Source organism: Cyprinodon variegatus, unplaced genomic scaffold (assembly GCF_000732505.1).
Source record: "Cyprinodon variegatus isolate N-32 unplaced genomic scaffold, C_variegatus-1.0 Scaffold489, whole genome shotgun sequence".
In the NCBI taxonomy this organism is placed as follows: domain Eukaryota; kingdom Metazoa; phylum Chordata; class Actinopteri; order Cyprinodontiformes; family Cyprinodontidae; genus Cyprinodon; species Cyprinodon variegatus.
In genome coordinates, this window is record NW_015150942.1 from 106,820 (window position 1) to 117,782 (window position 10,963).

General features: G+C 37.3%; 1 protein-coding gene across 1 annotated transcript in view; it reads right to left on the reverse strand.

The window, feature by feature from the left end:
• scara3 (scavenger receptor class A member 3) overlaps nucleotides 1–6,268 on the reverse strand; it is a 23,156-nt gene extending 16,888 nt beyond the window's left edge. The window contains exon 1 of the mRNA XM_015390242.1: nucleotides 5,805–6,268. Coding sequence (XP_015245728.1) covers nucleotides 5,805–5,811 — 7 coding nt within the window. The 5' untranslated portion in view covers nucleotides 5,812–6,268. The remainder of the gene's footprint in view (nucleotides 1–5,804) is intronic.
• Between the last annotated feature and the right edge of the window lie 4,695 nt (nucleotides 6,269–10,963).

A 10,963-nucleotide genomic window follows, 5' to 3' on the forward strand; every position in this document is an offset into this window, starting at 1 on the left:
TTTACTAGTTTGCTGCCACGAGTCTGATACCTCGGCGAACACTAGCTTGCTTGATGTTGCCAACGTGACTTCCATGAACTTGTATTCATGAAGCCAAAAAATAAATTAAAATTCAAATACACATAATAGTAAAATAAAAAAGTCCAAATCATTTCCCAAGATATTCATAAGAGATTAGATAAGATAAGATAAATTGTGCAAAGTACTTTTAATACTTAAAAAAAAAGTCTCCCTCTCGCCACTAGGCGGTAATGCAGCACCCCCAGACCCTCCACTTCCTGAAGGTTCTGACCTTCTGACCGAAGGTTGTTTACCTTTTTTTTTTTTTCCTATTTTGCTGGCTCCGTCATGTAATAAGTCTCCAAAATAATAAAAATATTCTATAATAACCTTTGAGTAGCGTAACGGTAGGCACTGCCACCAGGACAGTGGCACAGAAACTTGCAAGTGTGGTTCTCTGACCAGAGCCAGTAGTGGGAGATGACAGGCACACGCAGTTATTTCATAAACACTTACATAACCATCAAAGGCAGGGATCTTCAACGTCTTCCAGGCCAAGGACCCCCAAATTTATGACAAGATTGAGCGGGGACCCCCTAATTATACATATTATGAAATTGTGTTCTGTCAAACTGGTCCTATAGTCACTCTATTACAGATGAAGTAATGTAATGAAAGTAATTTCTCCCTGGGATTATTAAAGTATTTCTGATTCTGATTCCTGGTTGACGGGACAGTTGTTGTGAATGAAACGGTGCCCAACTTGAAAGAGCTCCTGTGTGTCGTATTGAGATTGGATCCCCGTTTTCTTTTTTTCAAAAGAAATTCCTATAATTTTTAAAACTGAATGCATCGGTTTTTTTTGTTCTAATTCAGATTTTATAGAAAATTTTTATTTTAAGTTAAATTAAGCCAAAAATATATAAAATTCCAAAATTATGGAATCCTGGCCCCCTGGTATATTTGGTCTAGAACTGCCACTAGCATTGATGACTGAAAGACATCTTCTGCCTCCATTTATCTGTTTACTACAGTGTGATGAATTCATGTTAATGTGTATTTAAAGACAGTTCAATTAGTGGAAAAATTGCAGGGTGAATATTAAAAAAAAGTCTAATAAACCAAAACTTTCGCAACGCCCATGCAGTACCTCTGGGGACCCCCTGTTGAAGACCTCTGATCAAAGGGACATAGAAGATGATATATTGAGGTAAAAATGTTATATGATGCTGCTTTATCCTCAAAGAGAGAATAGGTATTTTATGTCTGTTTAACAGGCTGCACTTAAAATCAATGTAAAAAAAATTNTGATGCTGCTTTATCCTCAAAGAGAGAATAGGTATTTTATGTCTGTTTAACAGGCTGCACTTAAAATCAATGTAAAAAAAATTCTGGTTAAGGTCTTAAAAGTATTGAGAGCAACCAATGTCCAGGCTTTAAGCCACATTAAAAAGGCTACAAGAATGTAAGGGAAGACTCAAGACGTTTGTCATATTCCATTTATCTCTGGCTTTGAATTCAAGCCACAAGATAATAGTCTATTAAGGAATAGGTATTACTTTGTGTCAGTGAAATAAAAATAGGACTGTTCATGTTCTTGCCTGTGGCTTCGGGCCCAGATGTTGTAGATCAAGCGGTTCCAACAGCTATGAAAATATTGAGCCTAGCAGCAGGTTACAAGAGCACAAAAAGGCTGACATGTAACAGGCAGTGTAAGTGTGCCTTTACAAACATCTGCTGTTTCCTTCTTTCTTGCCTGGGAGATATTTGCAGGTAAATGTGGGGTTCTCAAGTCTAGAAAATGAACCTAAACTTTAACATTTTATTATGAGAGTGTTGCATCGAGCTTAAATGAAGTCTCCAGCACAACTCATTAATGTTTTAAAAGCAACATTAGAGAACCACTAACCCTTAAAACCACTTCATGTTTGTGGTTGCTACTCTGCGGTTTAATTCCTGGGATACTGTACTTTCCAAACCCCTTTCTCTGCCTCTCCTCCAACTCAACCTGCCACAGATTGTGAAAAATGTTATCCATGTAGGAAGCACGCCCTACCCTCAAACATCAGATATTTTATGAAAAGAGATCAGTTGTCCAAAAAAAAAATGAATTGAAAAAGCTTTCTGGTGGGAACCTGGAAACAAAGTCCAGTGGATTGTTTTTAACTTTTTTGGAATGACTAAAATATCCAAGATATTGTGTGAAATTATTTAAATGTGCATACTTATATTCAGCTTTAAGAGTTGTCTTTCACTGAGCCATTTTAACTCATTGATATGTTTTGGGTAAAACGGTTTTGTGGAATCTAACATACTTTCTTCTACGATTGGCTGATATTCAGCTCCACCCATCTTCCTGATGCTCTGACCAGCTTCACCACAAAACAAAAGCATTCCCACAGACATGATGATGTTATTTTATCTTTGGAATGGTGAGCTTAGAGATTTATGTGATGTTCATCCCCACATGGGGTTTTATATGTAAGTCAAAAGGTTAAATTTTTCCCTCCAAATGGCACACTCAGACTCTACTATTTCCCTGACCTGTCTGCTCTGTTAATTGCTCTTTGCTCTGAACTTCATCCACTAATGTTTTTTTTTTTTTTTACAAATATCTAAGTCTTCAACAAATAACCGGGTTTATTAACATGTCTTAATGCATTAATGGTTGGGTCATCTTTTGAAGGCAGCATCTTTTGCTGAGGGTATCAATGTGAAAAGGGCTGACTACAGTGCAAAAGCACCATTTTTCTTTCACTTTCAAATTCTGGATCACTATTTGTTGCTCTATTATACAAATCCCATTAAACAACATTGAAGTTTGTGGTTAAAACATATGAAAATGTGAAAATATTTAGTGATATTTCAAAGGAATGTATCTGAACAAAAAACTTGTCCATGCAAGGACATCCAGAAAATCTGGGCCTTATTTGAAGCTAGATTCAGATCTGAGTGGAGGTCTGGACCACAGCTCATTAAAATTAAGATCCTTCCTCTTCAAACATTTTTTGACATCTCAGCCATTTGGGTGCCCTCTGACTGGAATGTGTGGTCTTTTTACAGAGCTCTCTGGTATGCACTGCTGCACTCTGCAAAACTATAGACGGGGCCATCACAAGAGATTCCTCTTTTACTGTGGTTGGGCAGTGAAACGAGGGAGGGGTGAGGGGATTTCAATAGTGTTCATGTTTCTCGGAACCTAACTGGTCTGGACTGCCAGAATGAGGCAGAAAGACAAGCTTGGTCAGATTTTACAAGCCTGTGAGGCTAAAGGGTGTGTAAAACACAATTACGTACCCTCTATTTTCCTGTAACGATTACTGTGTGACAAGGCTGGGATCCAAGAACTGTAATTATAAGATAATAATGTCTGGTCACTATTTGCATTAACATTTCTGTCTTTCTTGGTAATGGAATTAAGAGGTCATATGGATATTTTTGTAGGACTTTTTTTTAAGGTTTTCTTTAGCTCGTTTTGTTGCAGAAAGGATTTGATTTTATTTTAAGAAAAATGTTATTGGAGACCAAAAATTCTGACTTTCTACCCATGAGAGACTCTTAAGCTGAAAGACTGAGTTGGAGTGTTGTCTTTAACAGAAACCTTAGCTAAAATCTATTTCAGTCAATCTGCAAATCTTTCCCCCAGCCACCTGCCTCCTTTCTCCTGCCCCAGGTCCCATCTCTTCCCGTCCTCTATAACCCAGAGAGGAATCAGTGAAGCAGTCAGTTTTGTTCTGCTTAGGAGAGGCTTGAACCACAGGAAACATCCTGCAATGATCGGCAACGAAGAGTGCTATAACTGTACTTTAAAAGAGCTAATTTACTGTGATGGTCTTAGCTTAACACTCATTACTCTTGGACTAATTTTTTTAATTATTATTTTTGTTTTAATAATTATTTCACTCCTTCCTTCAAAAAAACAGAACAAACCCAATAGAACTTAGAACATCTGAAGAGCGCGCTTCTGTAACATATAGAAAAACACTTATTCAGGACATTTTGTAAAATGTGTTTTACAACCACCATTGCTATTAAGCATTTGAAATAGATTTTTTTTTCTGCATCTTTATCAGTCACTCGTATTATTTACAAACTGCTCACATTTCCTCTTTTCAGTGAATTATTTGGGTATTTATTTATTTATTTATGGCTCTCTTATATTCCTTTCACAGCACCTGAAGCAGGTTTTAGGGATTGCAGGAGGTGTACAGGTCTTGTTGTTGTAAATAAAGCCAAAATTATCCCTTCCCCAATGCTATGTTTGACAGTTGATATACTGTAGGCCTATATGGGTTGATATGCTTTTTGTTGTTGTTGTTGTTTTCTTCCAGCATAGCAATGAATATTACAGCCAAAAAGCTTCACATTGATCTCATCCATCTAAATAATTATTTTCTTCATGGTTGATTTAGAAGCAACTTTTCAAATTAATGTTGTGCTGTCATGTTGATTTTAGATAATGCTTTCTCTTGGCAAACCTTTGCAAGCATTAACAACATGTTCAGTCTTTTTCTGACTGTCCTGTCATAAACTTGTATATTTAACATTATAATCAAACAGAGCTTTGGTTAAAGCTCCCTCTTATTGCCTCATATAAAGAGAGAGGAACTATCTTCAGGGTCTTCATCTTGTAAGCTTTCTATCAGGTTGGGTGGAGGTTTGAAGAGGACCCAAATGCAGAAACGGAAGCTTAGGTGGCTTCTAGCAGATTTAATAACAAAAGGGGGCAACAGAAGCAAAGGCCTACAAACAAAATACTGAAGTCCAGGCAGGGAAAACTCATAAGAAGGACAAAGAAATGACAAGCAACCATCAAACACTGACTGAACAGGAGTCGTATATATGGGAGACAGAAACAAAGAATAGGCTTATCAGCAGATTGGAAGCAGTTATGGACAGAGGACTCTGAAAGGGAGCTAGGCGAAGGAGACTGACACAAAAGGACAAACAAGAAACTGAAATACACCCAGAAAACACCAGAAATGGGAATTGAAACAATAAAACTAGAAAACGCAGAAAAACATGATTCAAAGTGAAACAGAAAACTTGAAATGAAAATGTAAACAGAGCTAAAGTGCAAATTCATGACATTTTCACACTGAGGCATGTTGGAAAGGTCTTATAAACCTTTCCAGACTGGTAGGACACAATAAAAGCAGCTTCGATGTTTTTCCACATTTGGCGTGTTGTTGATTTAAACCTTTATTTACACAACTGCCAAACTGCTAAAACTCCTGCAAAGGTTTACTTTGAAAATGATCATTTATGACAAGTGATAGATTTGGTGCACAGGTTTTCATATTTTGATTGTAACTTTTTTTTTGGCTGAAACAGATTGACAAATAATGGTTGTATTTCATTTCATTTCAGCCCTTTTACCTTCACTGTGAGAAATTCAGCACCATTCAAAGCCACTGTAGGCTCTTCTCTCATGCCTTGTTGTAATAAAACACACCCAAATTTAACTCTTATGTTTTCACCCGCCCAGTCTTTGGGAGGAGCTCCAAGTCATTTTGTGGGAAACTGGCAGAGGAAAAGCAGATTTTGTGTTTTACAAAATTGGCCTGTTTTGCAGTCACACACAGTTTTAAAGCTGACGGATATAAGACTCGCTTCCAACAACAACAACCACACACTTTCTCAGGATCAACGCTGCCAAGTTTTGGTGCTGACAAGAAGCATGTGGGTTGGCTGCTGCCCTGTGCAGGTGCCAACCTGCATCCCACAGTGACCGATGTGGCTTCTCTTCACACAATTAAAACAATCCTAAATTTTCATAAAAAAGGGAAAAGGAGCACCATTACCTTTCATGATTTCTGTCTCAGGATGCCTCCCAGATAAAGCTGTTCCAGTGATGCTGATGTTCAGTCTGATGAAAATGATGATGCAGTCCCTTTTCACCGTTTTCCCAACAGATCAAAGGTGCTCATTGGCATTGCAACCACAACATAACATGCAAATCAAGCAAAAGTGTCCAAAAGTGCACTTGCACAATTTTTTAAATCAGTGCAAAAACAAAAAAGATGCATCCATCAATATCCAAACTGGATAAAACTATAATAAAAAATATATCTAATGAAATATTTGATCTCTAGATCGGAAAAATACAGTTAAATGGTTCTTCATTTCTTAAGGGAACAAGTAAAGGCTGCTCAAAATTCTGAACATGTGTGTTCAGTGCCTAAGAACACTAAACCACCTCAGAGTGAAATCATGAGTAACTTCTGAGGGGGAGGGAAGGAGAGAGAAATGTTGGAGGAAGGAGAAAGAGAATGAAGAGGAGTAGTTTAATAGAAACAAGGAGTGAAGAGAGAAAGAGAAATGTGGGAGGGGAACAAAGGAAGTAGAGATGAAGGGAGGGGGCAGAAAGGGGACAGGGAAGAATTGGAGGGGGAGGAAAGCAGGGAGGGTCCAAGTGTTTTGTTGAAAGTCAGGTTTGTGGCCGAGGCTAATTGCTAACAAATGTTGTGGGGTGAGCACCTTGAAAACACTCAGCCTTAGCCTCTGTGATGGAAAAAAAAGTGTTTCTGTTAACACACACACACACGCATACAGGGACACATGTGTCGAAGCTATTATCCCTCTATGTTTCCTCTTCTCAGGTTGCTCCCAGTAACCTCAGCTCCTTGTGTGTTGGAATAACGGCAGGTGTTATTCCTGCGCTGACACATTCTCACATCCGGCCAAGCGGCTGACGGAGCAGCTTCACTGTTCGTCTGGATACTCAAAACTCATTTGTTAGTTTTTTTTTTCTTCCTCTCCTGCACCTACTTTTCCTTTCACATTAATATGTCCATAAAAATGTAAAAAAAAATCTCTTTTTACATTTTTTTTAAACAGCACAAGAAAATAATTCATTTTTTGACAGCACCACTTAAAGTCCTCTTAGGATACATTATGGAAATAAAAAATAGAACATGTTTTAAGAGTTTTCAAATCCCTGCAGTGTTTTTGGCTGAATTCTTAACATGTATTAAGTTTACCTTAAAGCCATTTCTCTGCCATATGGGTACATCTGAGCTCCCTTCCTCTATTGATGTTGATGGTGAAGAATATTGGATGACAGAAAATGAAGATTAAACTGCCTGCATGGGATTGCTCCAGCTCAGAAGACTAGAGGCATTTTGTTGCAGATAGGGACTTTCATTCAAATGAGAACAACAACAAAAAAAACACATGTGTATCATATCCTTCTTTGCATAATAACTTTAGCTCAATTTTAAAATGATAATATGTAAGTAACAAACAGACCATTGAAATGTTTACAGTGTGAAGTAAAGTCCATAGCATATACCAATTAATTTTTCAGGCATATAAAATATGCCTGAAAAATGTATTGGGTCACTCTCATGTTATTGTCTGTTTTTGAAACCCATCCCATCCTGTAACATTCTAAAAATTGTATTAATAAATCTGCAATTACCTTTTGGCATCTAATGTTTTTCACCCTCAAAATAAATGGTTAATTTTAAATGCACAAATGCACATTTACAAAATACTGCTAGTGTGATTAAAGATTATCTCATTTGAAAGCATTTTACACATTTTTGGATAATTAAAACGAGGTGGTGGTCTGTTTATCTGATGTTCCGATAGCTGATCAATATATATGTTTTTTTTCATACAATTTATGAGCTTTTCAATCAACTAAAGTAAAGGTTTCTAAACGTTTCTTATCTTATGCACACAGCAGTTCCAGAATGGACTCATGACCCAAACTATTGGTTTAGTATACAAACATTTCTGCAAAAATCAGCTAAACATTTTTGATAATACAAACAGTATCATTAGCCAACATATTCAGTTTTTATATTTTTCAACACTAAAGATTTTATATGCTTCATCATCATCGTTTGTTTTGTTTGGTTGTTGATGCTCATTGATAATGGGCATCAAACTAGATGTTAAATATCTTGAAGGCCTGTGGACTAAAGCTACACCACACAATACCAGTGGACTCTGTCCTGCAGCCTAAATGTACTGCACACAACTCATTAGGGTCAGCATGTAAAATACTTCTACAAGGCTACAATTAAATGTAATCAGAATAATTTACGCTATGACCTTTTTTTTTTTTTTTGCTTGATTATTGAAAGCAAAAAACAAAAAAACCCAAAAAAGAATTATAACCATTTCAAGTAAGGTTTTAGGGAGTTTAATGACCAACATTTCTCCATCTGGGTTTAATTAAAAAGCCTCCAGCTTTTGATTACGATTTGAAGCTGCCAAACCTGCTTTGTTTGTAGACGTTCCAACTAATAGAGCTGCATTCCCAAAGTGACACAAATTTCATTCAACTTGATTCCAGAATCCTTTTAAATGATTGAATCTGTGAGCCACAGTGCACAGACTACCGGTGGAAACAATTTAGAGCTATGACAAGATTGTGTGTTATAAGCAAAAGAAATAAAGCAAGCTCTTGCTTTGGCTTTTTGCTTTGTAACAGTGATAATAGAATGTAAGATATTTGCAAACCCCGTATATTAGCTGATTTAATAACTTCTCTATTATTTAAGCTAATTACAAGCCAATACACTTCCACAAATGCATAAATGAATTAAACTCATGAACAGACTTTTGACTGGGATTAGAAGAAAGGCTTCAAGCTGGATTATAAAGTCAGTCATCGTGCTGTTTGTAATCCTTCGAGTTTGGTTGGAAAAAAATAAAAAATAAAAGAAATGTAGTGAGGCTGTAAATAACAGAAACCATAAGATCACTGAAGACGTTTCATCCTTTGATGCCTGCTAACAACCGTTCCCTCTTCTCTCCTGCAGTAAGAGCCATCTTGATTTAATAAAAGTTCAGCTGGCCGTTATTGGAAGTGAACACAATTCCAGAAATAGATGCTGGAAAATAAAAATCAGCCCTCATCATTGCGGGTTATGTAATTTTTTTTTTTAATGCTTTTAATTATTCTATTTTGTTTGGGGCTTGCTATATTCAGTTTGTTTACCTTTTGCCAGGTGCTATCTAGTGTTTTTAGCTTCTTTTATCCTTACTTTCTGTTGACATTATTTTAGTATTTTTCGATTATTTTTCCTGATTTCTTCCTTATATTTGCCTCATTTTATAATTTCTCCAACACTCAGAGCCTTCTGTTAAATATTGGTTCTATGCACATATGTTTCCTCAATTGCTTTGGTTTTCGCACGCATTTTGTTCCCTTATTTAAGTGTCACGATCACAACAGGAGGACCCAGAATTTGAGGCAGACAGATAGTTTGATGTCTTAAAAAGTTTATTAGCAACAACTCTGCAGTGAACAGCTTGGAAGTCCAAGGAAGGAACCTCTGCAGGAAGAGAACACAGGTTAGTGACCATGTCTATCTTGCAGAATATGATAACAAACGTATGAGTCACTAACGTGGTCTTAAAGTTCAGTTCATGCCCAGAGGATGAGGTTGCTTCCAGCCAGTCAGCTGCAAACAAGACGCAGCTGGAATCGCCCAGTGAGTTCCAGAAGCTGAAATCCCAGAGGTCAGAGAACAAGCAGGAGACCAGAACCGAGCAGCCGAAGCAAGGCAGGATAATCCAGAGGGTAAAGCCAAAACCGATGTTGAGGATGTGCTCAGGAGTCAGGACCAAGAAATCAGCGATCCAAAGAGGTTCCGAAGGGAAATCCAGGACGATGTCAGGAATCAGTTCCAGGTTCGGTACACAGGCAGGAATCCAGCAGGAGTCAAAAAACAGGTCAGACAAACAGATCAGAACAGAGACAGGCCGGCTCAGAGATCCAAAGGCAGAACGGGCCAGAATCAGGCAATCAGAAACACTCAGGAATGTTTGAAAACCTCTCCCCAAAGGCTCAAATAATCTGGCTCTGATAGCTGGTCTGAATGCTGGTTAAATAGAGGCTGAAGCAGGTGGATCAGATGAGCATTCCAAGATGTCCTCTCTTGTGAATATTATTTTATTGAGATATAAAAATAGGATGGGTATGAAAAAAACTTTCACAAACTGTTTTATTTGCTTGTTTTTTTTTAATTCAATTTCAATTTAATTTTCAATTCAGTTTATTTACATAGCATAACACATGTCATCTCAAGGCATTTTACAGTTCAACCAGATCATACAGTCAAATTAATTCAAGTTCAGGTTTTCTATCTAAGGAAAATGAGTTGATTGCATTGACTCATTGACTCAAATGCAATCCCTTCCACTAAGCATGCTTGTAGCGACAGTGGAGAGGAAAAACTCCCTTTTAACAGGAAGAAACCTCCAGCAGAACCAGGCTCAGTGTGAGCGGCCATCTGCCGAGGCCGACTGGGGTTCAAGGAGACAGAAGCAGAGACACAAAAAGCAACTGTAAAAGGCAGCCCTGTCATGCTTATGCTTATGTTTACATGTCAAACTTAAGCATAACTGATCCATTTTTTTTGTTTTTCATTTGATCTCACTAAATAACATTTAACTTTTACAAACTTGAATATTCTGACAGAAAGATCACATAAGTCACAAGTCTGTATGAGCAGCAAAAGCAGGGAGGCAGAACTGACTAGTTTAAAATGGCAGGTCTTCTAATTAAATTATTATTGGCATAGCCAGATTAAATACTTTAAAAACATGTAGCACCAGTTAGAAACTTTATGGACTGTATGAGGGATTGCTGCAAAGTCAAAAACACAATACTGACATCTGTTCAGTGTTATCACCAGCTAATTCTGGAGGAGAAATTTTGAGAGTCAATGACTTGATACAATCTGCTGGGTTTTCTTAGATAGAAATCTTTTAACCATTCTGTGTGATTTGATGAATTGGTTCTGTTCAAGTTTTAGCTCTGAGTTTTCATTGGTCTTATTTACATTTTTGTGCTCTAGCTATTTTTGATTGTATTTGAGTTCTAGATATTTCCTGTTTGCCCTCTTGTGTCAGTCTCCTTCTCCTACCTCCCTTCTTGCCTCTGTTCACACCTGCTCCCAATCTGCTAATTAGCCTGGTCTTTGTTTCTCTCTCTGATATA